Source organism: Camarhynchus parvulus, chromosome 12 (genome assembly GCF_901933205.1).
Source record: "Camarhynchus parvulus chromosome 12, STF_HiC, whole genome shotgun sequence".
NCBI classification, from domain to species: domain Eukaryota; kingdom Metazoa; phylum Chordata; class Aves; order Passeriformes; family Thraupidae; genus Camarhynchus; species Camarhynchus parvulus.
In genome coordinates this window covers 11,310,636-11,338,621 of record NC_044582.1, presented here as the reverse complement: position 1 = coordinate 11,338,621, position 27,986 = coordinate 11,310,636, and the positions used below count along the sequence as shown (strand labels likewise).

The window sequence follows — 27,986 nt, the reverse complement described above, 5'->3', positions numbered from 1 at the left end:
ATTCTTGAACCCTATTCCCTTCAAACCTGTGTCCCCCAAAGGCCAGTGCCACCCCACACCTTGCCCCTCAGTTGTCCGCTGCTGGTGCCCCACTTCCCCTGCCTGCAGTGCCAGGACTGCCAGGGTCTCCCAGTTTATTGCCAGATGTTGGGGCGGTTGGGGTTACACCAGACAAACGCTACGGGAAGCAGTTAGTGAGTGGGGGGCCATGGGGGCCGCGGGCAGGGGCCAGGGAAGGGCTGTCCCACTCGCTCCCCCAGCCGGTGGCCTCCCTGCCGTTCCCCCGGGCTGCCGCGCTCCCCCGCGCCGGGGACCCCTCCTGTGCCCCGTGGCTGCCCTGGCTCCGTGGCCCCCAGCACCCCCCAGCTCGCTGTGTTCTCCCCCTGAGCGAGGCCGGCGGCCGGGGCGGCGCGGGGGGCACGGGGCAGCGTGGGTGGGTGGGAGGCGGTGCTGGCATTATTGCTATGGCGGGCGGGAGCAGCGCGACCCTCCCCACGCTCAGATCACAGTCTCGAAGAGCGTCGCCTTCTCCTTGGGGGGCTCTGGGGCCAGCAGCTTGGCTTCTGCCTCTGGCGTCAGGTACTCCAGGTGGTGTTGGCCCCAGATTGGAGTGGTCAGGAGCTGCCAGCGCTGTGGGGACACCATGTCAGCGCCCAGGGACAACAGCGCCAGGACTGCCTGGACCCAGCTTGGTGAATTCCCCGCAATGCACAGGGAGAGGAAAGGGATGGGATTTGGGTGGGGGTGGAGGTGAGACTGGGACAGGGAAGGGATTGAAATGGGATTGAGAAAGGGACAGAGATTGCACGGGGACAGGAATGGGACTGAGACTGACAGGATTACAACAGTGATGTCAGCAAGGATGGGGTTTGGGTGAGGCTGGGAGTGAGACAGCAGTGAGGATAGGAATCTGATAGGAGTGAGAGCAATGAAGACAGGAAGAGGACTTGGATGGGGCGAGCCTAGGATGGGAAGAGGACTAAATGAGATTGAGAGAAGGACAGGAATTTCAAGAAGACAGTGATGAGGACATGCACAGGATCTGACTGCAACAGGGATAGGGATAGGACTGAGACAGCAATGTAAGCATCGGTGGGAATCAGGTAAGACTGGGAATGAGACAGCAATGGGGACAGGGATGGGATTTGGGTGGGGGTGAGACAACGAAGACAGGCACATGATTTGGATGGGAATGAGACGGTGATGACAACAGGAATGGGACCTGGCTGTGGATGGGATTGTGATGGCAATGTGGGTAGTGGTGGGATTTGAATGGGAATCAGACAGTGATAAAGACAGCGATGGGATCTGGCAGTGGAAGGGATTGAGACAGCGATGTGGATGGTGGAATTTGACTGGGGCTGGGACTGGGCCAGGGACAGGACTAAGAAGGGGACAACCATGGCTGAGAATGGGGTGGGGACAGAGGCAGGAGTGATCCCGCTGCACTGCCCTCACCTCGCGCAAGGAGCCTTTGCAGCGCAGGAGCTTGTAGATAACAGTGCAGGGGATGCAGAGCATGGAGGAAAGTGCCAGGACCCAGCCGATGGCTTCCCCCCACCACGGGTACACGTATGTCTTATTGTATGTCAGCGGCTTGTAGTTCACCACGTGGAACACGAAGACGCCCTGGGTGGAGAGAGGGAGGTGAGGTCCCCACCCCGACGCGGTCACCGCCGAGCCCCCGAGCCGCGCGCTCGCCCCACGGCAGGACACGCGTGTGCCGGCAGCGGCCGCCGGGGGGCGCTCCGTGCCCGCGGCGCAGCGCGGGGCGGCGGCACACGCGTGCCCCCACGCGCGGTGGCCTCGCTCACCACGCAGACCAGCGGTGTCACCACAGCCCAGCACCACTTCATGACGGGCAGGGGCCGGTAGCCGATCATACGGGCCACATCGTCCATGAAGCGGTCGGCACCTGCGGGGAGGAGGGCGTCAGCTGGGGCATTTGTGTCCCACCGTGTGTCCTCACATGTGTCCCCCTCCCCGTGTCCCCCTGGCCTCACCATAGACCCAGGCAATGACCACGCACTCCCAGAAAGCCTGCCACAGCAACGTGATCCCGCTGGCCGAGTAGTTGTCAAAGAGCTGGAATACGTACATGCCGCCCTGCCAGGAAGGTGCCTGTGTCACCAGCATTGCGCTGGCTGCCCCGCTCGCCGCCACACTGGCAAGTCATAGCCTTGCCAGCACCGGTACCCCGCCTGGCATGGACACCCTGCATGCCATGGGCACCCTGCTCCCACAGCACCCCTACGCCACAGAGACCCCCATGCCATAGGCAGCTCCACTAACACGAGGGCAGCAGCTCCAGTGAGCTCCTGCCCCACAGTGACATCTCATGGGAAGTGATGCCTCAGGAACAGGCACAGGTGGCCGGTGTGAGGCTGGCCGGCAGTGTCCCTGCTGTGTCCCCCACCTGTGTGACCATGGAGAGGTCAATGAGGCAGCAGATGATGCAGCAGAGCGCAGCGGTGAGCTCACGGCGCAGCGAGCCAGCCCCTGGCTGGGGGAACAGGTCCAGGATGCCCGTGATGAAACCCTCCACACCGACAAACTGTAGCACAAAGCAGGGCTCAGTGGGGACAGGCCACCCATCCTCTCCCCGTTCCCCATCTCCCTGGTTGCCACAGCACCTGGCTGTCCAGCCCCAGCACGAGAAGCATGATGAAAAAGAGCGTGGCCCACAGCGGGGACAAGGGCATCAGCGTCACAGCTTTGGGGTAGGCGATGAAAGCCAGCCCGGGACCTGCAGGAGAGTGGGGTCAGAGATGCCACTCAAGGGGTGACACAGAAGACACAGCTGGCACCCAGCATCCATCACTTACCAGACTCGGCCACCTTGGAGATGTCCACGCCCTGCTCAGAGGCCATAAAGCCGAGCACAGAGAAGACAACAAAGCCGGCAAAGAAGCTGGTGCAGCTGTTGATCACAGCCAGGATGTAGGCATCCCTGTGGGCACAGCATCTAAGAAGTGCTGGGGGGCACTGGGGGACACACCAGGGTGTCAGTGGGGCACACAAGGGGGCCTGCCTGCAGCTGGCACAGCCCTACCTGTAGCAGTTGTTGTGGAAGCGGTTGTAGCTGCCCAGTGCGGTCAGGGCGCCCAGCCCGATGGCGTAGGAGAAGAACACCTGGGTGCCAGCATCAATCCACACCTGGGGTGTGAGGGAGGACGTCACGGGGTGATGGGGGTGCCAGGGCATTGTCTAGCACTCAACCCCCTGCTGCTCTCCCCAGTGCCCTCACCTGTGCCTCAACCAGCTTGGACCAGTCAGGTTTCAGGTAGTAGATGATGCCACCCAGCGCGCCAGGCAGTGTTACTCCGTGGACCAGCAGGAGGATGAGGACCACATACGGGAAGAGCGCCGTGAAGTAGACAATCTGAAGAGCAGTGGGTGGCCATGAGACCCCCTAGGCCAGGGCTCTCTGTCACGCGCCACAGGTGTCCCAGCAGGACCAGAGCTTGGGAACGTCCCCAGCAGCTGGAAGCACCTCCCAGACACATGAGGGACACGGGCCTCCCACCACTGTGGGCTGTGGCAGAGGAGGGCAGGAGCCACGTGTTGCAGTCTTCTCTCATGCCAGTGACCCTGATGCATGCTCCCCCTGCCAGCATTACCTTCCCAGTCGACTTGACACCCTTCCAGATGCAGAAGTAGACAATGACCCAGGTGGTAAGCAAGCAGAGGATCATCTCCCAGTTCATCTCCCCCGGCTCGCTGAGTCCCCCAGAGAGACGCAGCACCTTGTTCCTGCAGAGTGGGGCTGTGCTGAGCACCAGCATGACACTCCCAGCCCCAGACAACACCCTCCTGGCTCCCACACTCACTCCCAAAACTCAATGACAGGTGAGCGCTTGTTGGTCATGTTGGTGCAGCTGAAGTTGGAGCTCCAAGTGCTGGCAGTGGCGTTAGTGCTGACATTTTGGCACAGGTCCAGGTTGAAGAGCTCCGTGCACTGCTCCGTGTTCCAGGAATGGCCACAGGTGGCCCAGGGCAGGGTGTCCGTCAGTGAATGCACCAGGTAAAAGAGCCCCCACACCAAGATCATGATGTAGTAGGAGTTGCAGAAGAAGACGATCACCATAGAGGCCAGGCCTAAACCTGTGGCACGGGGGGATCAGAGCCCGCAGGCACTTGTGGGCATCTGGCAGCCAGCATGGAGTGGGATACGGGGTGTTGTAGGGATGGGGGAGGACAGAGGAGAACTGACAGGGACAGGACAGGGAAGCTGGCAGCCCCAGGCAGGACAGGACAGGGTGGGGACAGCTGGCAGCGTGGCACAGGACCAGGGGGGAGCCGGCAAGATACCTCTGTAGCTGGGGATCCAGCAGCTGCCCGGGATCCAGCAGCATGCAGGCAGGGAGCCACAGGGGCAGGCAAGGCAGGCAGGGCAGCACGGAGTGCCACGGGGCACAGGTGCAGGCAGCTGCCATCCTTGGCCGCGGCAAAGGGTGGCAGTGGGACGCGGGCAAGGTGCAGGGGAGCAGGCAGGGCGTGGGCAGGGTGCTGCCAGCCCCAGCAGGCTGCGTGCAGCCTGGCACAGTCAGGGTGCAGACAGGGTGCCGGGGGCCCTGGCCAGGGTGCAGGGGCCGCGGAAAGGGTGCAGGCAGGGCGCGGGCAGGGCGCGGTGTTACCCTTGAAGAGGGGGGCGATGTTCCAGGCGGCGATGCCCCCCTGCTTCATGAACTGTCCCAGAGCCACCTCCAAGAAGAAGATGGGGATGCCGCCCACGAAGACGATGAGCAGGTAGGGGATGAGGAAGACGCCTGGGGCCGGGGGCAGGGGGCTGGCTCAGCCGCCGCCGTCCCCCCGGCGCCCCCTTTCGCTCCCCCCCTTCCCCGCGCCGCCCGCCCGGACGCAGCGAATGGCAAAGGCGCCTCCGCGCCCTCCCCTCGCCGCGATGTAGGTCAGCACGGGCAGGTAGTGGGGGGCTCCCGCGACCCCCGCCCGTGAGTGACTCCGGAACACCGCGGGCTGGCCCGGGAGCCCCTCGAAGGCGCAGGGCGAGCTGACCCAGCGTGGCGTGACCCCCAGGCACACACTCCGGGGCGGGAAGGGGGTGCCCCCCGCGCCGCGGGACGCACCCCCGCGGCGTGGGGCGAGCACGAGGCTCACCTCCGCCGTTCTTGTAGCACAGGTAGGGGAAGCGCCAGACGTTGCCCAGCCCCACGGCGAAGCCCACGCAGGACATGATGAAATCCATCTGCCGGGTCCATGTCTCCCGTTCGGGGGCGGCCTCTTTGAGGGGACCAGGGGGTCGCACCAGTGGTGCCGTCACTGTTCGCTCCTCGCCCGCCGTGGGGGGCTCTGCGCCCTCCGCCCCGCCGGGGCCTTCTGCCGAGACGGGGGTTGTGGGGATGCCCACGCCGCCGTCACGCGCGCCCGTGGGGGCGCCGTGGGGGGAAGCACCTCCCCCCCCCGCGCGCCCCTCTCCGCGCGTAGGGGCGTGACGTCAGATGTCAGGCCGGCGCGTGACGTCACAATGCAGAGCGGTGACTCACCCCGCGGCGGCGGGAGGGGGCGCGCCGCGGTCGCGCGTGGCCGTGGGCCCCCCTCTCCCCCTCCCCAAGCTCATCCCTCCCCGGCGCTCCCCGCTTACCGGAGCCCGCGGGGGCAGCGGCGGCCGCGGCTGTGGCGGCGGCGGCGTCGCGTCGCGGGGCGTCGGGCGGCTGCGGGGCGGCCGTGTCGGTGGGGACGGGGGGCATGTCGCGGGGGCCGGGGAGCGGGGGCGGGTCGGGGGCGGCTCCGTGGCCGAGGGGGCTCAGAAGCAATCCACGAAGCACTTGAAGGTGAGTCGGAAGAACCTCATTGAGGGCGGCGGGGCGCGGCGGGGCGGGCCGGGCCGGGCGGGCGGCTCAGAGCCGGGCTGCGGGGCCGGCGCCGCGCGGCCGCTCCGGGGCTCTCTGCGCCGCGGCACCGGGCGGCGGCGGAGGCAGCGACCGGCCGCACCGCCCCCCGAGCCCCATTGGCCGCGCCGCCCGCCCGCGGCTTGACGGGACTTGCAGTTCCGACGCACTGGCACCGGCCGCGGGGCGAGGCGGGGGGCACGGAGGGACGAGGCACACCCGGCGGGATTCCGGGCGCTACGGACAGCGAGGGACGGCGTTGGTAACGGGGATACCGGGCACGAGGGACACAAGGCAGTAGGGCACGCCCGGGGACACCAGGGAGCGGAGCGCTAGGGACAGCAGGTGACAAGACAGGCAGCGGGGGACGAGGCACTTCAGCGCACAACAGGCACTGAACTCCGGGACTTGCACGGCTCGCCCTACCAGCACCAGGGCACAGGAGAAGACACGAGGCACTAAAGCGACAGGATTTGCACAGGGGACACGAGACAACAGGGTGCAGCCAGCAGCAGAGCACACGAGGCAGCAGGCACCAGGGAACACTGTGTCCCCTGCCTCTGCTGTGGAGTGCACCCGGCAATGGCACTGGTCCCTGAGGGATATTAGGGGATAGCGAGCACCAAGTCACACCACGGAACACTGGAGCACAAGGGCACCTGTGGCAGCAGGGTGCTGGGGGTCCTAACAGCACACTGGGGACATGGTGCCCTGGCTCACCAGGGGGCAGAGGGTCCCAAGGGATAGCAGGCAGCAGAGGCGAGTGGAGTTCAGAGAGTTTAATGAGCGCAGGACAAACCCCGATTCCCCCCATCCCCCCACCCTCCAGTGCCTGGCCTGGCCCACACCCCCAGGCCAGGCCCCCCATGACACCCTAGTCGACTTCTTCCATGCTGCTGTAGGAGGGGGCTGGGCGCTCGGCGGGGCTGGCAAAACGCTCGGGGAGGCCTTCCGCAGCCAGCGGCGGGGCTCCTTCGGGGGCCAGGCCGGATCCGAACGGCACCGGGGGCAGTCCCTGCAAGCAGAAGGTGGGCATGAGAGGGAGACTTGCACCCTGCCCACCCATCTCCCTCCCTGCTCCCATGGGGCTGCAGAGGTGCCCGGGGGGGACACAGCCCCACACGCAGAATGTGCAGCCCCTGGGCTTAGAGAGCAGCAGCTGGAGGCAAACCCCACGGCAGGGCAGAGGGCAGCAGCATGCCCAGGGGACAGGGCAGAGGGCAGCAGTGTGCCCAGAGCCGCTGGAGGCAGCCCCTCCGGCCCAGCAGGAGGGCCAGGCCGCAGCACACTCCTGCCCCAGGGCGGAGCAGAGCCCTGCACCCCAGCACGGGCAGCAGTGACGGGCCACAGGCACGCTGCCAGTGCCTGCCGGAGGTCTGAGGAACAGAGCAGGGCCAGAGGGGATTTCCAGGGCTGAGAGCACCTTGTCAGGCCTCTCTGCTGGCCACCCACCGCCGGTGAGGGCAGGCAGGTGCAGGCAGTGGCTTGTGGGCCCCAACGCTGGGGTGCCAGCACGAGTCAGAGCAGAGGTCAGCCCACCGGCGCCGGGCACTGACTCAGACCCACGAGGCCGGCACCGTGGGTGAGCGGGGGAAGCTGCTGAGACCCAGGGCTGTAGACAATGAGGCGACTGTTCCAGGACAGGCACCTCATGACCACGGCACAGCCCTTCCGGGCTCCCCGGCTGGGACCTGCTCGAGAGGGGAGTAAACCTCAGCACGTGGAGGAGGGGCGTGGGACAGAGGTAGGGGGAGTCCAGCTCAGGCCCCGGCCTAAAACACAGAGGAACCCCTTCACTGCAAAGCATCCCTCCCAGGCCACCTGAGGGCACTGCCAGCAGAACAGCAGTGGAGAGAGAAAAGAAAGTCACAGGGCTCTGAAGTCACCTCTCACACCCAGATACGCCAGAGCTGTCTGAGCCACACGCAGCCAAGGGCAACACGTCTCAATGTCAGACACGGTTGGAGTAGCAGCCTGTGCCCCAGCCTCAGGGGACTGCCTGCTCCTGGCCCTGCCAGGCTCCCCACACCCTGCACGTGTCCCATGAGGCTACCACTCCACAGCTGGGACTGGAGCCCAGCCTGTGCCCCATGGCATGGGCAGGCAGAGCTCTCTTCTGAGCCTGCAGCCACACAAGGTGCACCAGGCACCCAGCAAAGCCCAAGGGATGGTCCTGGTGCCAGCTGGGTCACAGAGCGGCCTCAGGTGACCCCAGTGTGGAGTGTTCGCCTCTGTGTGGGAGTCCCACCACACAGGACAGGAATGCTGCATTTCTTTGGAAAACCTGGCTTTATTAATGCACCATGGCCATATCTGTGCTCCCTGACCCCATGCCTCTCCCGCAGCATGGGCAGCTGGTACCCTCGCAAATGAGGTGCTGCACCATGCTGCCCTGAAGAGACCAACTGCCCCAGATGCTGCCAGCACACAGCCCCACGGACTGGTGGGAGGCAGTGACCCACAGAGACAGGTGCTCATCATGGGCACCTCAGTCTGGATTGCCAGGCTCCCCAGCACTGTCTGGGACTGGGCAGGGAAGCACACAAGCCCTTGGTGACAAGCCCATCCAGCCCCAGCACAGGAGTGCGGCACACACACTCCCAGCACACAGGCAACTGGCACCAGAAGGCTCAGCAGCAGGCTAGCAGGGCAGACTGGGCTGGCCAAGGACCGTGGGTAGCCCCAGCCACAGGGGAGTTCAAGGCTCCTACAGCAGCACAGCTGAGAGAGGTGGCCAGCCAGGGCCCGTGTCAGGGCATCCTGCCCTTACTGCAGCCTCCCGGCAGGTCTCCACTTCCTTCTTGGGAGCCAAGCAGAGATGGTTGATGTGCCCACAGGGCTCTCAGGCCCCAGCAACGCTGCAGCAGCAAAGTCCCTTCTCGAGCAGCAGGTAGCCTTGAGGCCTGGCCCACTCCCAGTGGGCAGCAAGGAAGGGCAAAGGAGCTTCTGGTTCTGGGCTGTGCCTTGGCAAAGTAGCAGGCTGGCCACACAGGCCTGCCAGCTGGCACAGGAGATGCCAGAGCAGACAGACAGGAGCCGACAGCCCCATGTTTCCCTTGGCGAGTCTTTCCCAGCGATTTCTGTCCTGCTGCCTCATGTCTTGGTCTCAGAGCGTCCTAGGACGGCGCGTGCCCTGGCGGCCCCGCTCCCGCAGCTGGCCACGTGCCTGGGCCTATCTCCAGCGGGGCTGGTAAATGAGTGGGTAGAAGACGTTCAGGAAGAGAGCCACAATTGCAGCTGTGGTGGCCAGGACAAAGTATCTGACGCAGCCTTCATCTGGGTGCTGGGGGGTGCCCGGACTTCGCTTCTGGCCACAGGGCCTCCAAGAGTTTCTTGCAGGCCTTTGGGGTGCCTCAAGCTGCAGCTCTTGTTCTTCAGCCTCCAGTTCCTGCCAGATCAGAGAAGCCTGCGATGTGGAAACCTGCGTCAGCACTTGGAGAACACAACGGGCAACACCCCTTGCCATCCCCCGGGGCAGGCGGCTGCCTGCAAGCCCAGCCCCGTGCCCAGCCAGCCCGCCTCCCCATGCAGCACCGTCGCGGTCGCGCCCGCCCCCGCAGCTCTTCGGGGTCTCTGGGGTGTGGGGCTCCGATGGGTGGCTCTGTGGGAGGCAGCGTGGGCAGCTGCCGGGTAGGATCTTCACGGGACTGCAGGGAGTGAAGCCAGCAGCTGGATCCCGATGGAGCAGATGCGCTTGCATTGGTGGGTCCGGGAGGCAAAGGAGCAGGCAGCAGCCAATCACAGCCCAGCTTCTGTGATCCCAACAGGATCTTTCAAATGACAGCCAATCCAGAGCCAGCTGGAGCAGCAGGAGCAGGAGGTGCAGCACCAGTACAGCCAGTCACAGCTCTGCTTTGGTGGGTAGGAATGCTCTGACAACCAATTGTAGCCCAGGTTCCAGGAGGATTTTCCACAGGCAGCCAACCACAGCTTGGCCCATCATGGCGGTGATCATGCAGAGCAGCCAGTCAGGGAGCAGGTCTCTGGAGGGCACCCAGTGCCATGGAGGGTGCAGGTGGTCCAGGGTGCTTGGGGACCTGCTGAGCCCCACTGGGATCCAATGCATCCTATTACTGCAGGGGAACCGGTGCTGCCAGGGGCCCAATGAGCCCCAGTGCCACAGAGCAACCTGATGAACCCCAGTGCCATGGGGCATACAGGGAGCCACAGTGACAGTACGGTCCCTGAAGCCTCTCACCACCAGTCTGTGAAAAGCAGCACAGCTTTCTCATTGCTCAGGGTGCCCCCAGTGAGTGGGGCTGCTCCAGGACACGCACGCAGGGCAGGAACAGCCCAAGCAGGCAGACACCAACATGCCAGACAGCCCTGCCAGCCTCAGAGAGAGACAGCTTGTCCTCAGGCAAGAGGGCAGAGCTGGGATGCCTAACCAGCACCAGGCCAAGGGGAGGATGAGCCAGAGGGGCAGGGAGGCCAGGCCAGAAGGGCCCCTCTGGGCACACATGTGCAGTCATGCTGGAGATGAACTGAGCATTGTCCTCAGACTCTGCAGGCCCACAGAGGTGCTGAGCATGGAGGGAACGTCTGTAGCACAATGGTGCATGGGGTCTCACCAGGTGGGCATCAGCCTAGGCCTTCCTGACTTTCACAAGAAGATCAGTGCAGCCATTCCCTACCACTGAAAGCATTCTGAAAGCACCCTGCTGTCTGGCCCACCCCCCGTCCCTCCCTCCCAGGCCACCCAGCAACAGAGCTCGCTCTGGCAGGTTTCTCTACAGCACCCTGTGAAGGCTGCCAGGCCTCTGGCTCAGCACTGGCATTTACCTTTTTTGCACTTGGCTTGGCCCTGAGTTGGGCCCCAGCAGAAAGTGTTCCCCACCCTGCCTTGAAAGTAGCTCCGGAGGGCGAGTTCTTACTGCTCCCTGGCACAACCAAATCCTACTGCACAGCTCACAGCCCCTCCTCCAATACAGACCCCAGTGAGGCTGTGCCCCCCTTCTTTCTCTTCCAGTGCCCTCCCATCAGCACTTCCACACTGATTATGAAACCAGCTCTCCTGTGATCCCTCGAGACAGGGACTGTCCCAAGCCCACAGTGAGAACAAGGCAAGACAGGCTCCAATGCCCAGCTGACGCAAGCTCTCTGGTATCAAAGGGGTACAGGCACTGCACCACAGCTGCACCAGGCTCTGTGGGTGCGGGTAAAGACAGGCAGGGCCCTGCATGAGGGCCCCTGAGCACATTTCAAGGCTCTGTGGCTCCAACAGTGGCGAAAGGGACGCAAGTGCTCACCTGGCTGGCAGCAGCTTCGGCAGAGGGGGTGCGCTCGGTGCGGTGGTCTGAGGGATGCCCTGGCAGAGGTCTCTCCACAGGAGAGTTCCTCCGGCGGTAGAAGAGGACATAGGCGTATCTGGTCACCACCTGGCTCTCATCCACTGTGGTGACTGTGCTGTCGTCAAAGAGCCGCCAGCCTGAGGAGGAGGAAGGGTTAAGCAAGCAGACAAGTCACGGCTGCGGGAGCAGAGGGGTGGCAAGGGGGACAGATGCTCACCCACGTCGCTGCGCTGGCTGTTCTTGTCATTGGGCAGGCGGGCGTACGCTGTGTAGTGTCCTCCAATCATGCCTCCATAGTGGTTGATCACAGCATACAGGTCATACATAGGCAGCTGCTGCTCACCTTTCCGACCAATGCAGAACTTGCTCAGGTCCAGACTCCTATAGAGAGATACAGTGACCGTCAAGGGTGATCAGTGTTATGCAGGCTGGGTTGCAGGTCAGCAGAGGCAGTGCCAACCCAGGCACATCATCCCCTGGGCTCTCACCGGACAGGAAAGTCCACCATGTCATTGATCTTGTCCCTCCAAATAAAGCTGCGGAAGGAGAAGCGCTTGAGCTGGATGATGAGGACGTTGGGCAGCCGCCACAGCATCAGCTGCTTGGAAGCCTCACGGTGCTGCTTGCACTTGGGGCAGTACCTGGGGGAAGAGTGTGCTCATTACTGGCATGGAGAGAGCCTCAGTCCCTGCAGCCCAGCTCAGCCCCAGGGTCCCCACATGCAGGGCTGGCAAAGGGTATGTGGGAGGGCTCAGCCTGCTCTGTCAAGGGCAGGCCAGTACAGTCCTGCAGAGCATTAGCTTTGCTCCCTGCTGGCTTAGCCCTTCTGAGTGCACAGGGAAAGCCAGCCCATTGTTCCTGGCTGCCAGCAGAAACAGCGTGCAGGCCTGGGCAGCTCCTGGGAAACCCCTGCTGCTGTCTGGGCCTGTTGGCTGGAACCCACCCTGCTGCCTTCCTCACCACGCTTCCTCTGGGGCCAGGACTTCAGGCTTCGTGAAGAGATTGAGGCACTGCTCCAGGGTAAAGTGGCCAGCCCGGGCTGCTTCGCTGGCTGAGCCTGGATCCTCCACACACTCCAACTCCTTGGATTCTACTAACACGAATTCCTTGAGGCGCTCATTGTTCTTCCATACCAGGGCAAGGGAGCAGTCGTCTGTCAGATCCAGGGGGGTGTCACCTGTGAAGGGGCACAGACCTCAAACATCTACCCCACCAGGCTAGACCAGGCCACCTTGCTGGAGCAATCCTGCCCATCCCAGTTAGATACAGAGATCAAAAAGTGCTGCCAGAAAGGGACAGGTACCTCCTTGGCCAGGTTCATCATGCAGAGCCCCTCAGCCTGCAGGGTGCAACACTGGCACAGCCTTCTCATCAGCAGCACCCCCACAACCAGCACTTGGTGTGGGCATCCCATTCAAACAAACAGGTGACCCAGAGATCACAAACCCTCTGAGAATACACGAGGTTGGAAGGAATTGGCCTATTTGCTGAGGAGAGCAGGAATGTCATGCCCAAGAACAGCTTCTAGACAGAGGCTCTGTGCAGCAGAGCCCTTCCCTCCCCTGTCAGATGCAGCTTTTACTGTCCAGTGTGGACACCTGGGCTCATCTTGTGCCAGGCAGACCCTGGCACCCTGGCCAGGCAGATCCACTGTCCTGCCAGAGGCTGTAAGGGATGAAGGTGGTGCTTTACAGGGCTCTGGCTCACCTTTATCTTCCAGCTTGTGCTCTCGGTTGGCAGCATCGATCTTAGTGATGTAGAACTGTGTGGCGCGGGCACTCAGTAAGTCTGGAGTGTGTTGGTACCCAGGGATGGCAGCTGTGAAGAGGCAGGGACAGATTTGTGGTGGCACTGCCTGTCTGCCCTGCGTAGGGGCCAAGAATTTGCAGCGCCCCCACCCCCACCTCACATGCTACGGCCTTGAAGGGACACAACCACGTGCCCGTGTCCTTGACTATTTTTAGCAGGCGCCTGCCCCTGGCAAGCTGTGCTCCTCTGCCTGCCTTGCCCCTTCACTGCACATTGCTGCCATCCTGAGACGAGTGTCTGGAAACGTGACAGCCAGGCAGCCGAGCGCGAGAGGCTGGTCCCATGCAGCTGAGTCAGAGCCAGCCAAGTGCTTTGCTCACAGCCCCCAGGGGCTCAGCCTGCACCAGCTCTGCCTTGCTCCCACAGGACTTCTGCCAGCCCCTGCCTTCCCACCTCTCCCACAACAACGCAGCACCCCAGCCTCTCTGCTCATCAGGTCCCTGCTCCACACCCTGGGCCTTGCCAGGGCAGGGCAGAGCGTGGGTAGACAGCCATTTCAGGTAGCAAGAGTGCCAAAACAAAGCTCCCATGGCCTCATCTATGATCCCAAGAGTCTCCAGACCAAGCTCACAAGGGGAGAAGAGATGCTGTGCTGGGAGGTCACCCCAAGGAGGGAGAATTGCCCGAGCTCCTGGCACAGACACAGCCAGCACTTGAGCACCTCTTACCTTCTGGCTTGAGGGCTCTCTCATAGGACGGCTCCTTCTCACAACAGCTGTCACCCTGCGACTCCATGTGCTCAGAGAACCCTGAATCCAAGCTCAAGAGGGAACTCCTCGCTGTCAGGACCTTGCTCCGGACAGTGGTAGTATCCCCCATCTCTGGCTGTAGCTCAGGCACAGCTGGGGAGAGCGGGGGCTCCTGAGGGAGGCTGGAAACCCTGTCCCCATCACCCAGCTCGGGGGCAGAGGTGGCTGCTGCACAGCTGCTCTTGGCCAGGGGCTCCAGCTTGTCCGAGTGCAGAGGCTGCAGCCCCTGCTCCGGTGACATCCGGCCCAACTGGAACGGAGGCTGGAACACGCTGACTGAGTACCTGGGCATGGACGTGGGAGTTAGAGCTGGCCAGACACGGGGCTGAGCTCAGCTCTGGGCAGAAGCACCCTCCTTCCCCAGACTCTCACCTGGCGTAGCCCTCCAGCAGCTGGGCCAGGCGGGCATAGGTGAGGCGGGACTCGGGCACGCTGATGAGGAAGGGGAAACCGATGTTCTCAGGACGGCACGAAGCCTTGTGGTCTGGCCAGTGTGTTTTCTGACACGCCCTGTAATACATTCACGGCATGTCAGACATACATACAGCCCCTGCTGAACTCAGCATCCTTGAACAGCCTGGGAAGGAGCAGTGCAGGGCCAGAGGAGTGTGCTGGGGACAAGGGGAACACCAGGAGTTCAGCTGGCTCCATCCCAAAGGGCAGATCCATCCCACCTTCTCCCAGCAGGCAGAGCTCTCCCATCCAGCCCTTCACAGCAGGAGATCTTCCATCCCTGCCAGGCACCAAGCCAACTCACACGTTGCAGTAACCAACTCGATAGCACCTCGTGCAGCGTTTGAGCTTCTCATCCTCTGGCAGCTGCTTCTTCTGGCAGGCTGCACACTTGGCAACAGGGCCACTGGGCACCTGTGGACGCTGCAGGAGAAAGGACCCATTGGACAGGGAAGGGCACCTGGGCAGGACAAGGCAGCCTCGGTGGGCATCCATGCTCACTGTAGCTAACTGCCCTTGTGTGCAGTCCTGCCCCTCCTGCTCAGTGCTCAGCCTTCCTGCATCCCTCCCAGTAGTCCCAATATGCCTTCTTACCTGCTGGACCTGAAGCTCCACCACACGCTCCTTGGCCAGCTCTGGGGACAGCACCTCAAAGCACAGCAGCAGGTCCGTTGGCGAGACTGTGTCTAGTGAGTTAGAGGGCAGGAACATGCGGTGGAAGTGATTCTTGATCACCTGCCAGGAAAGCAGCGGAGCATGGCTGTGTGAGGGCTGCCCTATGTGTCCTCTCCTCAGAGAGCCACAGACCCCAGCCTCACAGTAGATGTGGGAAGAGCAGCAGCCCAAGGATGCTGTGCTCTGCTCACCACCTCACAAGGGAAAGATCCCCAGGCCCTACTGTGGTGGCCTAACTCTCCAGAGCAGGTATCTGCCCAGCACTCTCACCTCTGCCAGGCGCAGGTTCTCTGGTTTCACACGCACACTGTGGGCAACTGAGTCAAGCACCTCCATGGCACTGGAGTTCTCCTTGCTGATACTCACGAGGAACTGCCACCGAGAAAGTGCCACATTAGTCACACCACACTAAGGCATGAGGGCCCTTACTCAACACAGGGCTTAGCCAGCTGGCACATGACCAGCTGCCTGGGGCACCTCCAGGAGCCTTCTTCGGCTCCTTCCCCAGGGCAGAAGGTATCCTTTACCTTGATGGGTTTCTTGTGTGGCTCCTTTGCAAAGTAGTAGACAGTCAGCACCTTTTGCTTCTGTGGGAGGGGCACGGGGAGGTACAGGAAGGGGTCAAAGGTAATAGACACCTGCAGAACAAAAACACACTCAGCTGTGGGAAGTGCTTGTGGCTGAGCAGCAGATCCAGTGGACCCAAGATCCAGCCTTGCCCTGTGACCTGTGCTCTCTGAGGGTCAGGAGCCTACTTCTGCAGAACCAGGACAGGGACAGAACCTTCAGGGCTGCCCTACCTTGGAGCACATCGGGCAGACGAGCTTGGATTTGTACTGGCCCTGGAAGAGGTCTACTATGAACGAGTCATTCCTCATCTTGTGTCGTTGCCAAGCCTCCTCAGCTACCACCTGCAGGAAGAAAGGGCTTAGGACCTCATTAAACCATCCAGGCTGCTCTCCCTGGTGACTTTGGGGGAGGAACACCCTCACCTCATCAGGCCTCCCATCAGAGTCAACAGTTTCTGTGTAGGGCTTGTTCTGGATGCGGTTGAGGTCCTCATGAAGGCCATCAAGCAGGAAGGCCATGAACTCCTGAGCATCATGCTGGGCATAGCCAGTGAACTGGCTGGCCTTGCTGGCCACAATTGCCTGTGGGGAGCGCAGTAGTCAGGGCTGGTCAGGAGACCTCTGGCAGCACTGCCTGCTCCATGCACAAACCCTGGCTGCACCCACCCACACCCACAGCTCTCTGTGGCACTTGCAGGGCAGACAGGCACCCACAAAGGAATGCTGGGAACCCAGAGCAGCTCCTGCTGAGCATCAATGCCAGGGGCCCTACCTTCAGTTTAGAGGGCTGGAAGGCATGGTGTGTGCCCTTCCACAGTGCTCTGAGCAGCATGGCAAAGCCGATGGCCAGGCGTCCACCTGTCCCCAGTGGGTTGTTATAGTTGATTTCTGACTCAAAGGACCGATCTGTAAGAAATGCAGGAGCTCAGGGTGGCTGCTGGCTTCATCATCTAAGTGGTCAAGCTCTGCTGGGCTCCCAGTGTGGGCTCACCATGGAAGTAGTCACGCAGCTCCCGTGTGTTGGACAGGGACTGGATGACGCTGTTCATGAAGCAGGTGTTGCCCAGGTTCACCAGACCTGTGAAGCCAGGCAGGCAGACCTTCTTCTTCTCATCCTCATCCTCGTCGTCCTCCACACTCTCGGCACTCACCGGGCTGTGTGTCATCGGTGGCACCATACATGTTGGTTTGGGCTGCCAAAGCAGAGGCAGGCGTGAGGGTGTGGCACTCAGGGAGTCTCTCTGGGAACACCAGAGGAACTCAAAAGTCCAAGAAAACCCCCAGAGAGGGCTGGAGACATCACACCATCTCCTACTTGGACTTGGACAGACAGGCCAACAGCTGCCCCCGGTCCTGCCAACTATGAGTGAGGGGCACCACCTCCTCCTCCAGGAGGACTTCAGTCTCCAGGGTAGCACTGAGGAGGTGTCTCTCTTTCCCCTATCCACGTCAGACCCAGTGTGACCACACTCACCGAAGGAATGTGTGGCTCTTGCTTCACTGCCAAGTGCTCTGGGGCCGTACGGGCTGCCACACCATCCAGAGCCCCATCTTCCACACGTGGCTTCTCTTTGTCGCTGGTTCGGGCCTCTTCCTTGCTGGAGAGGGGGTGCTGGTTACTGCCCGGAGGGTTCTTATCCAGAGGGGTAGGGCCTGTAGGCATGGCAACCTTTGCACCACCCACTGCACCTTAAAAAGGGGGAAGGGTGGGCCTGTGGTTAGCAGCACCACACACTGCCCATAGCAGGGCTGAACTGCTCAGTCCACACCTGCACAGGCTCTCTCCTACCCATGAGCAAGGGAAACAGCAGTGCCCTTCCCCTATCACTGCCTCACATCCCTCCCACCTGCACCCACTCAGCCCCTTTCCTTCCCCGCCATTCCATGCCAGAAGATGCAGCAGCTGGCAGTGGTGAGGAGGGCCCATGGCCCCCTGCGATGCAGCAGGCAGGCAGGACAGAAGGCAGGACACCAAGGCAGGGTGCAGACCTCGTGTGGCTGGAGCCTCCAGCCCCCCCCAGAGCTGGCTCTGGCGTTTCTTCAGGCAGACATCGATGCGAGACACCGTGAAGTTGTACGTGCACTGGTCCGGCTCAATAAGGTTCCTGCAAGGCACACAGCAAGTCAGAGGTGCCCCAGACCCCACAGCAGCCTCAGACATGCCAAAGTCTTTGCACAGCAGACCCATGGCCTCCAAGCAGTAGGGACCCTGCTAGCACTAATCCTGAGGTAGCCCTGACAAAGCAGGATGGAAACCCTTGAGCCTGGCCACACTGAGCACACAGAGCACCCCTTTTCTGACAGATCCATTCTGCTTGGCTCTCTCCTGCTGCACATCCTACCCAAAGGGCACAAGGCTGGTCTGGCTCTGTCTCCAAGAGCGCTAGAACAGCCCGGGGCAAACTGCAGGCAAGGAGACGCTGGGATTTCCTCCCTTGCAAGTGAGCACACAGCCAAGGCAGAGCAGGCTCAGGGCACCAGTGTAGCATGGTGTAAGTGAAACCTCCAGATGAGGAAACAAGCATTCCCTGTACAGAACCTCCAGATGGGACTGGTTCCTGCTCCAGCTCTGCACTCTCACCTCCCCTGCCCTGGTGTGGGTTAGAAGGACAGGATTCATACCTGAGCTTCACCTGCCACCGGAACACCGTGTGGGGCCCACAGCCAGGATGGAGACGAAGGAAGTTCATATCACTGCAGAGAAATTGGGAGTGAGCACAGGTGAACAAACAAGTAGCCCAGCCGCAGCCAGGAGCTCTGCAGCAGCCTGGCATCATCCCGAGGCAAACTTGTACCTCGTCTGGAACACTAGTGTGAAGTCTTGTTCCCGGAACAACACCTTGGACGTCTCCTTGTGGATCTCCTTCACGTAGACATGCACCACCACCAGATCATTGCCCTTCTCGTATGAGTCATTCTTGACAAAGGTCAGGCTTACAAAAGGCTCTGGCTCTGAGTAAGGAAAGCCACAGAGAGAGAGAGAGAGAGAGAGAGAGGTTATCTTCCTTGCATGTTGGGGCTGCAAGCTGACCCAGGAAAGGTCCTGAGCAGATGGACCTTCCTGACCAGGCTCACCCCATGGGCTCTGGCCACTCACCATCAGCTGCTGCTTCCAGAGCCACGTCGTCCTTGGACCAGTCCCTCTTCTCACCATCCCTGCCCATGGGAAGGGTGGCCACTGGGATAGCCTTCGAGCTCTCTCCCAGGACGGGCAGGCAGTCCCGGCTCCGCAAGGCCTCAGTAGGGCTGCCTGGCTGCAGGACTCTCTTCTCAACACAGGTGGCAACACGGTGGGGGAGCACCTCTGTGGTAGCTGCGAGAGGTGGCATCTCCACGGGAACCGTCTCTTTGGCCAAAACCACAGCCTTTCAATACAGAAAGACACAGTGAAACACAGACACTGTCACCCCTGAACTGCCCTGGCCCACCCACTGTGGCTCCTGACAGCCAGTCAGGCACAGCTCCATACCACCTGCTTTCCCCACACATCCCATGCCAGCTCAGCCCCACTAGCACCACAGCACAGCAACTGCAGGGTCCTCACTTCACCCTCTCCTCCACCACAGGTCCTCCTGTCAGCCCTGAGCATCCTGGAGCCCACCTCATCCTCATCAGCAGGGATGGCTCCTGCATCCCCTGCACAGGGCAGAGGAAGCAGGGGCACTCTGTTCAGCCAGGTGCCCAGGTACCTTCTCGAGTGGCAGCGCAAGGTCCGCAAGGGCCGCAGGTGCATCAGCCTGGCTGGCTCTGCCGTTGCGGCGGCTGCCGGCCCTCGCCCCGTGCCCCTTGCTGGGCTCTGTGCTCCCGCTGACCCTGGCGTTCGGCTCCTCTTCCGTGGGAGCTACTTTGAGGTACACTGCCCGCTTGGCACTGGGGCCACTCTGTGTCCCTGGGCTGGCTGGGCTTTTCCCTCCCAGGACCTCGCTTCTTCCTGGAGCACGCTTGGGGTTGGAGGGCTCCCGCCGGGATCTTGGTGGCTCTGTGCCTTCAGCCCTCGGCTCTTCAGGGGTCAGCTCTGCAGAAGCAGCCTTCTCCTTCCCGTTCTCCCAGCACGCAGCCCCTTTGGCCACTTCTTTGGATCCGTCTTTCCTTTTCTTCTGTAAAAAGCAATGCAGCACAGTGGGAAGATACTCAGGCAGCAGCATCTTTCAGGCTCCCTATCAACCCTTCACCCTCACTCCCCCTTCCCAGACTGCACCAGGACTCTACTCCACAACCTGGGAATGCATGGCAGGCAGAAACAGGGGTACAACTCCCTGGGACAGTGGCAGATGGCTCATGCAGCACGTAGATGATGGATGTGTCCCACATTGCCCCCTGGGCAGCTCAACAGCAGGGAGCTTGGAGCTCACCCCAGCTCCCCAGGACTCCACAAGTTCCCTTAATAGACAGATAATTCCCTCCTTACCAGAAGTGAAGACCAGTTATGGAGTGGGATCTTCTTCTGCAGCACAAGCTGTAGAAAGTTGCCCTTCTTGCACTGGATCTTGCTGCAGGAGCCCTCGATCTCCTCATAGAACTGACAGCTCCACTGGCGCCCGTCTGTAAAGCACAGGGGAACCAGTACCTCAGGCAGTGCTCCAGGCAGCTGTCACCTAACCCACAGCCCCCTTTCACCTGCCCCCAGGATGAAGGAAGCACTCATTCAGAGCCAAGAAAGCTGCAGGCAGGCTGCCACCATACCCCAGGAGCCTTCCAGGGCTCCAGCCAGCTTCCCTGAACTTGCTTTGTACATCTGGCTGGCCCTCTTCCCAGCGGGAAGGCCCTGGGCCTCCCCGCCCTCAGGGGCACAGTCACTTTTCCAAAGGATACCCGGCACTGACTCAGCCATCCCAGCAAGCAGGGGACAGAGACGCACTGGCGCAGCCGTGGACATTTGTTCACTTGGCACAGAGGCCAGCTCCTGCCCTCCCCAGCTCTACAATGCTCTCCTATCGTCCCTGTCTGCTGCCTGAGTGTGTGCCAGCTGAGAGCAGGGCATTGCCTCTGAGGGAAAAGTTTGATGTCTGCCTGCAGCAACCCCGTGCTTGGCCCAGAGCTGTGCCAAATCCCAATGGATAAATGCTTGCAGCAGTTGCTCCATTCCCATACCTGGTAGTTTGACCACACAGTCCGTGTCAGTGAAATCAGCATGTACATCCTCTGCCTTCAGAGCTCCAGTGCCCAAATTCAACTTGATAATGATCTCATCGGCATTCTGCTTCCAGTCCAGCAGCAGCTCTAGGAAAAGGGAGGGAAGTGTCACCCACTTGCTGGGGAATGAGCCTGAAGTGCCCACTCCTTGGCTGGGGAACGCAAGCCTGAACACACACGCAGTTAAGGAGGTCACCGCAGGGAACACAGATCATGACAATTAAAAGGGACCTGCCCTCATCAGACAGGCCACAAACAAGAACACATGTTGCAGCAGGGCAGATGAATCCCAGTGGGAACCAGAGAGATCAGAAAGGCAGCGCTGTTCTTGGCAGTGCCACAAGCAGCAGTGGCAGCTGGGAAGAGAGGGTGGCTCCTGCCAACGACAAAGCAATTACTGCTTTCCCAAGGAACGAGGAAGCCACAGAATTACTCTGGGGGATTTAGGTGGACTCTGATCACAATCAGAAATTGCCACTTCCCTTTTGCATATGCAAACCAAGCAGCCCAGCTGCAACCATCAAAGCACTGTACTCCTGCCAGGTGAGTGTGGCTAACATGGATGAAAGATGTGCAGGCTGGCCAGGGGGGCAAGTACGCTGTAACAGGGTGAGAAAAGAGTGCAGCAGTGATACTCTGGTGCAGGCAGAACTTCCATTGTGTGCCTGCCACACTCCAGGTGTGGCCTTTGATGCCCTGAAGTCTTCAACACAAGGAAGTGATTTTGATCACCTTGACTTCAATCAGGTTTGTTCTATCCCTGGGGCACAAGGACATCCTACTCTGTCCTCAAAGCAGGCCTGGACTGAGACAGAAACCAGCCAATGGTGCCCACAAGGTGACACAGCTTGGGATGTTCCCAAGCATCATGTCCTACTCAGAAACAAGCAGAGCAGGTGTCAGCAGCGAGGTGTCCCAGGCCTGTGCTCAGTGGCACTGTGACACCTGAGTTGCAAGCAGCCTGCCACATACCCAGGGCCTCTTCCCTGCAGACAGCCTTTCTCCGCCCCTGGGAAGGCCACATACTGTTCAGATAAACACTGAGGCAAGGGAGTGCTCATGTTAGCTCTGCTCAATGCCAGAGCACTGGACAACAAGGTGAGAGCATCAGATCCCTTGGCAAGGGCACTCCATGGCCATGCACTGACAGCTGGCACACACCTCAACTTACCCTCCTCTGAGTCCTTCTCCTGGGCAGTCTCAGCCTGCTCAAGCTCAGGGCGAGACACTGGTGGGCAGAGAAGCAGAGCGCAGGCAGGTCTGTCATTCTGTCACCTCACAACACAGGCCAGCAAGCCGATGCTGAAAATTTCACACATCACCTCTTTCTACCCTGAATCTGTGGCCAGGCCTTTCATCCTGCATGTGTTGCCCACCTCCCTCCTCTGCTTTCTCACATTTCTCCTTCCCCAGAGTCCTGCCTGCAGCACTGTACCAAGTCAGCGCCAGGACAGCTGCTCTGGGCCATACCACCATATCCTACTCTAAACAGTACCACAGTGGGAGCAACACAACAATTCTGCACCATGCAGGCATTGCTTTTTTGAGGCACATCTCATTGTGAGCTTTTGGCATCCAGGCTCAGCTGTGTTGCCCAGCTCAGTACACCAGGTCCCCGCCTCCAGCCATATAGAGGAGTCCTGTCTTGATCTGACAGAAAGAACCTGGTGTTTGGTCATGCTCAAACTAATTCTGCTGTAACCAGAGAACCACGTGGCCCAGCTGCACTTTAACATTTCCATTCCTGCACAAGCTGCCAATGTCCACATCTGAAAACCTCCTTCCAGATCAGGGTGGGGAACCAAACTGACCTGACACCTAATCCCTGCTACTCATAGAATTATCTCCAACAGCCAGAAGTGTCTCCAGGCCTGTTCTAGCCCCACAGGATAGTGAACTCTGCCAGGCAAGGAACCCAAAGTGACAGCACCTTCTCCTGAAGCAGAGAAATAATGGCAACAGGAACTGTGGTCTCCACTCGACAACACTCAGAGGGCTGTCACTGCCTCCCTTGACTGGCTACAAACCAGTAGGAAACTTCTGCTGACCACCACAGCCACTGGTGCAAAGGTGCTGGTGGGGTTGGCAGCGTGAGAAGCATGGCAGTAGCACTGCCTGGACGATCTACAGCCCCTCACCACCTCTCACCGAGGGGACAGGGGCAGCATGGCTGCCCTCAAGACGGCCCCCACGTCAGAGGATGCAGAGTCAAGCCCTACCAGAGGCACACTCCTCCCACACAAGAGAAAGCACAGTGCTGTGCTCTGCACTGTGGGATTTCACATCGGGGACTGTGCCCGGCCGCTCCGGCACAGACCTCGCCAAGCACTCAATTATCTTGGCCTATAAAACACCCTGTGATTTTGAGGTTACAATAATTGTAACAGAGCAGGCACAGAAATCAAACAGCTTTCCAGAGCCACAGAAACTTTTGCAGGCATCCTGCCCGCAGGCATTCCCTGCACCCGAAGCAACATTTTTGTCAAAGGATACATGACAGTTACAGAAGGAATTACTCTACAGCAGCTACTTCACCTGAGCCACACCCTGTTCTGACTCAGAAGCTAAAGCACCAGCCCCACCCGCAGGCCTTGCTCTCCTGGTCACTGCCTCACAACACTGGCCTCAGCAAACTGATGGGAAAGAAGCAGCGCTGCCTCCAGCTGCAAGAGCACTCACAGGTTTCAGTTCCACTCTCACTGGATTGGGGCAGATCATACCCAGAGCAAAAGAGAGTATAGAAACAATCACCGAGGCCAGCTCCAGACTTTAGGTAACAAGGCCACAGGCCCAACCTTCCTAACATTGCTGGGGCTAAGTAGTGCCCAAAGGAAGGAGGTTACAGGTCCAGGGAGGACACTGTGTCGAAGAAGATCTCACATCACATGGGTTACCATAAGCTGCAGGAAGTGATTAGTCAAATCTGCTTATCCTGCAGCAGATGGCTGAGAGGCTCCCAGCTGCAGGGCTGAGACACCACAGGCCTGCTCACCAGGGAGGCTGAGGGGCTCTCACCTTCCTTGCTTTCCTGATTGGCTCGATCCTTTTGCTTCTTCTTGTTGGTGGCATCATCCAAGCCCCGAGACGCTCTCCTCTGGCCAGGGGCATTTGTGCTGCTGGACATTTTCAGCCGTTTGGAGGACACAAACAGCCCGCCGGGGTCGGTAATGGAGTCTGGGTCAGGGGTGCGACGTTTTCTTCCTGGCCCAGCTATCTTGGCGACTCTCTGTGGTCAAACTCTCTGGCAAGGAAGTAATGGCCTAAAGAGAGGAAAGAGCAAGCATGGCAGGAGGAGCAGGTGGAAAGGCCCAACAGCAGCAGGATCCACTCTTTGCCTCAGGGCCAGTGCCCTTACATGACCTTCACCATGTTGTTTATGGGAAGCCCCATGCAGCACTCAGCGAGGAAACCTACCTCATCACAGCTGCTACAATGCTTACTGCCAAAGGCATGGGCTTGTCAGAGCTCCCAACATACAATCAGGGGTCTTCAGTATGTGGCACGTATTAAAAACCTGGAAAGCAAGTGTCATGCTCATGGCTCCCACTATAGCAACACCAGCCCAGAGCAGTTGCTGGCACTAACACCCAGAGACACAGCTGAGGGCAAGGACGTGAGGAGGCCTGGATCTGCAAAATTGAGCCTCCAGAGTCAATGCGGGGAGCCTGTCACACAGCTTGGAGCGACAGCTATTTCAGTCAAACAGTGTCCTGTGCAACAGCACCAGAATAGGAGCCAGTAACACCCTAAGAAGGAAGCAGGCCTGGGACAGGCTCCCATGACAGATGGGAGCAGAGCTCCCTGGCAAAAGGAGAGTTCCTCCCCCTTCTCCCACTAGCTGGGAACTTAACCAGCATGACTGCACCTTGAATATTTATCTCCCAGCCAGTTTACAGACAGCGTCAGCGGGGCCTGGCCTGGAAACAGGACACCTCTGCTCCTCATGCCCCAGAAGAGAGTAGGCTGAGCAGGGCATGTAAGTTGTTCACCCCTGTCCCCTTTGTAGACATGCCCTCCCTACAAAGCCAGCTCCTCTACAGGGTCTGGGAGCTGCTGGCCCAGGTGCACTCATCAGTGTCACCCTGCAGTGTTCAGGGCTTTGACAGAACAGAGCCAAAACAACCCACTGAAAACAGTCCCACTGGAGGTGTTTCCATGGAGGCGGTGAGAGCAGAGCTGGGAAGGTTTCCTCCCTCGCTGCCCTGGCTGCACACCCTGACCCTGGCAGTGCCTGCCAGCCTGCAGGGGTTTGCAGCAAGGAAACGGGCCCAGCCAGTCGGATCCTGCCCACCCCCAGGTGCCAGCTGCCTGCCACAGCTCCCAGGGCACTGTTTCACACGCATCCCACGGCCCGGCTCCCATGTCAGGACGTGGAGCCAAGCCCAACAACACCTTGGCCTAGCCCAGCTCCACTGAGCCTGCCTCTCCACCAGTGGGAGGCAAGCTGTCCCTCAGGAACAACCCTGTTCTGCCTGCACCCATGTGCCAAGCACAGACCCCTTGCTGTGCATGGGCACGGCCATGGCAGGAGGCACCTCCAAGGACACTGCAGCTCTGTCCTGCCGGCCCCATGTTGCCAGGGCATTTGTTGCCTAGAAATGTTTGGGGCAACAAGTAGCCACAAATGTGGAGCTGCAGCCACAAACCAAGAGGAAGCCCAGAGATCAAAGCAGCCTGGTACTGCCCTCAGCTCTGGCAAAGCCAGCCCCATGACCGGTGCTGCATCCAAACCACTTCTCTTCAGGCCAACCCGCCCTCACCACCAAGAACCACTGAAGCCAAGTGAAAAACTGAGTCCAGCCCAACTGCCTGGCACAGACAACGCCTGCCACCCACAGTGGAGAGGCCCAAGTGATCTGGAGACTGAGATGCTGAGCAGGGTCCAGCATCAGTCCCAAAGAGCCTGAAAGAGTGTGGGAGGGCAGCAGCATCATCCCCATGCTGCTGCACTCACTGGGTCTCTCCAGGATGCAGAAGCATTTCTGGCTCCAGATGGAATGGGAAGGGCCCCCACAGCAGGGAAAGTGGCAGTGATTCACCAGGCTAGGCCTCTGATGCCAGCTGCATGCTGTCACTCAGCTCCAGTCCCCTGGTGCTGAAAAAGCTCACCTGGGCTTGGCAAACATAGGAAAGCATTTTTTTGTTGTATTTCTTTTGCCTCCAGGGTGAAAACCCCACGAGAAATAGGACACAAGAAGCAGTGACTGCTTCATGCAGGGTCAGGAGAAGCCCTGCCCTGCACCTCCAAAGGGGTGGCAGAGGATAACTGCTGGGCAGGGCTGAAAGCAAGCTCTGAGAAGGGTCCTGGAGGGCTGAGTAAGGACAGGCCTCTGCCCAAGAAGGGGTGAGGAAGAGAGGCAGGGTTGCATGGCTGCTTGTCACTCCTCCAGGAGAAGCCTGCTGCTCTCACGCCTCGCTGAGGCTCAGCTACCCCGGGTGCTTTGCTGACAGCCATTCCTCACAGCAGGCAGGAGCCAAGGGGGCTGCAGCTCTGCCCACTGCAGCTGCCAGACTGATGGCAGCATGAGGCTGCTGCACACACCCCAAGGTTTTGGAGGAGTGAGGGCAAAGCACAGGTTCCTCAGGGATTAGAATAGGTGAATAAGAGACTTTTTGCCACCAGGAAACAGGCAGCACGTTCAGCCCCTGGGTGCACAAAGGTTTTGGCACCACTCCTGTTGGCACAGTAGGAGTCACTGCAGGGGAGAGATGGTGAAAGGCTGCTCTGGCTAGATGCCAGGTGAACCTCTGGGAAGCACCTGATGAGCTGGGCACTCCCACAAAACCTTACTCAATCCCCAGAGCCAGGAAAGCCTGGCCACGCTGCTGCAGGGAGCAGAAGTGCTTCCCTGTCCTCTGCTCTCCCTGCCTTTGTGCTGTGGTGTGTACCAGATCCAGATCCAGCCGGGGCTTTCTCCTAACTCTGTATTACCCCTGAGCAGTTTCCCAACACAGCTCATGCTGAGACTGAAAATATTTTGACTGGCCAGAGGAAAGGGAGCAAGAGGCCAAGGAGAAGGGCCACTCCTCCCCAGAGCAGCACCAGACCAGGAAGGACAGCAGAAAGGGCTCAATGAGATGCAATTTGTGTCCCATGCCGGGGGCAGGTTTAGCACTTGGCAGGAGGAGCTCCCTGATTCTTGTCCACAGCACTCCCCATCAGTGCCCAAAGGCCTTTCCAGGGGTAGCTTCAGACAAGGTTGGCTATCCCAACAGCATCATCTTTCCAGGGACTTTTGGATCCTCCATGTCCTAAACACAGCCAACAGAAACATGTCCCTCATGTACACAAATACTTCAGTCACCTTCTGTCTCTTGCTCCCCTGAGCGACCAGAAATCCCAAGGCTCAAGCCTGACTTTTATTTTTGTTTCTGGTCATGCCTGACACACGGGTGGAGCCAGGGCAAGCACAGAGTCCACTGGGGCAGCTACTCAAGCCAGCACTGTCACACAAAATGTTTCCAACCCACGTGGAAATCACTGTGCGCCCAACGCATTTTGACAGCAGGGAGCCTTCTGCTGAGTGGGGAACCCGGCAGGCCCAGCTCCCTCGTTCTGGGGACGATCACTGAACCACAGAACGGTTGTGCTGGAAGCAGACCTTGGAAATCATTTAGTTCCAACCCGCGGGCCATGGGCAGAGATAGCGATGAGAGCGTCCAGACAGCAGCCGGCGGCCCCTGGCCTCCCGGGCGCCGCTGCCCGGCCCCAGGCACCGAGAGAGCGCAAAGGGAGTGTGAACGGTGTTGGTTTGTGCGAGCGGTGTTTGTGCGAGCGGTGTTTGTGCGAGCGGCCCCGGCGGGCAGAGCACGAGGTCACCGCGCCGGCTCCTGCCCGGGGCTGCCGCGCTCGGCCCGTCCTGCCGAGCACCGCTCTCAGCCCCCGCGGGCCCAGCTCCTGCCGCCCCGCACGTTCTCTCCGCTCAGGCCCGGCAGAGGCCGCCGCTACCGCCATCCGCTGCCTGCCTCGCTCTTCGCCGCCCCGGCTCCCGTGCCCACGGGCCGCATCCCGGCCTCCCGCCGCCCCCGGGCCCTGCCCGCCGCCGCGGCCCTCACCCCGCGCTGGCCCAGGCGCCGCTCGCCGCCCCCGGGCCCCGCCGCCGCCCCGGCCCGGCCGGCCCGGCCCTCCCCGCACTCACGGCCCCGCCCGCCGCTCCGGTCTGTTTGTGCCGCGCCGAAGTTCCGAGCGGGCCGACAACGGAGACAGGCCCGAGCCCGTGACGCACTTCCGGGAACCGCCGGGCACGCCCACGTGACACGGGTGCGGGGGGAGTCACGTGACACGGGCCGGGGGTGGTGCCGGCGCGTTCCCGCGGCACCGGGAGCGCGCGGGAGCCCCGGGCCCGAGCCTGGGCCTGCCGGGCTGCTCTGGGGGATCCCGGCTGTGCTGTGCCCCCCAGCCCCGCTGCCGATTCCCGCCCCGCTGTGCCCCACACCCGGTGGCGGCCAGCTCCCACC

General features: G+C 60.7%; 2 protein-coding genes across 8 annotated transcripts; both read right to left on the bottom strand.

Moving 5' to 3' along the window:
• Positions 1-117: 117 nt before the first annotated feature.
• On the bottom strand, positions 118-5,867 carry SLC6A8 (solute carrier family 6 member 8). 2 transcript variants are annotated; one of them, XM_030956880.1, is made up of 14 exons: positions 5,603-5,867; positions 5,119-5,241; positions 4,638-4,769; positions 3,831-4,104; positions 3,621-3,753; positions 3,248-3,382; positions 3,053-3,156; positions 2,826-2,950; positions 2,634-2,746; positions 2,417-2,554; positions 2,004-2,106; positions 1,815-1,915; positions 1,459-1,629; positions 118-630 (listed from the first exon to the last, which is right to left on the bottom strand). In XM_030956880.1, exons 1-14 carry the CDS (start codon positions 5,706-5,708, stop codon positions 499-501), a joined length of 1,890 nt encoding a protein of 629 aa, XP_030812740.1. In that variant the 5' UTR covers positions 5,709-5,867; the 3' UTR covers positions 118-498. The 2 variants fall into 2 exon arrangements, with proteins under 2 accessions (XP_030812740.1, XP_030812741.1); XM_030956881.1 differs by having other exon boundaries at positions 5,119-5,337; positions 5,603-5,643.
• An 818-nt stretch (positions 5,868-6,685) lies between these two features.
• Positions 6,686-27,884, bottom strand: USP19 (ubiquitin specific peptidase 19). Of its 6 annotated transcripts, none has more exons than XM_030956574.1 (27): positions 27,668-27,884; positions 23,943-24,042; positions 23,544-23,788; positions 20,487-20,615; positions 19,804-19,937; positions 19,085-19,492; positions 18,493-18,760; positions 18,191-18,347; positions 18,018-18,089; positions 17,385-17,500; positions 16,870-17,084; positions 16,387-16,588; positions 16,168-16,301; positions 15,819-15,977; positions 15,627-15,737; positions 15,354-15,464; positions 15,097-15,198; positions 14,746-14,886; positions 14,456-14,574; positions 14,071-14,208; positions 13,618-13,982; positions 12,848-12,958; positions 12,101-12,317; positions 11,629-11,781; positions 11,358-11,521; positions 11,099-11,277; positions 8,265-9,255 (listed from the first exon to the last, which is right to left on the bottom strand). In XM_030956574.1, exons 3-27 carry the CDS (start codon positions 23,650-23,652, stop codon positions 9,022-9,024), a joined length of 4,248 nt encoding a protein of 1,415 aa, XP_030812434.1. In that variant the 5' UTR covers positions 23,653-23,788; positions 23,943-24,042; positions 27,668-27,884; the 3' UTR covers positions 8,265-9,021. The 6 variants fall into 6 exon arrangements, with proteins under 6 accessions (XP_030812438.1, XP_030812437.1, XP_030812434.1 ...); XM_030956575.1 differs by lacking the exon at positions 27,668-27,884 and adding an exon at positions 27,585-27,604; XM_030956578.1 differs by lacking the exons at positions 8,265-9,255; positions 23,943-24,042 and adding an exon at positions 6,686-6,864 and having other exon boundaries at positions 16,870-17,078; positions 27,668-27,868.
• Between the last annotated feature and the right edge of the window lie 102 nt (positions 27,885-27,986).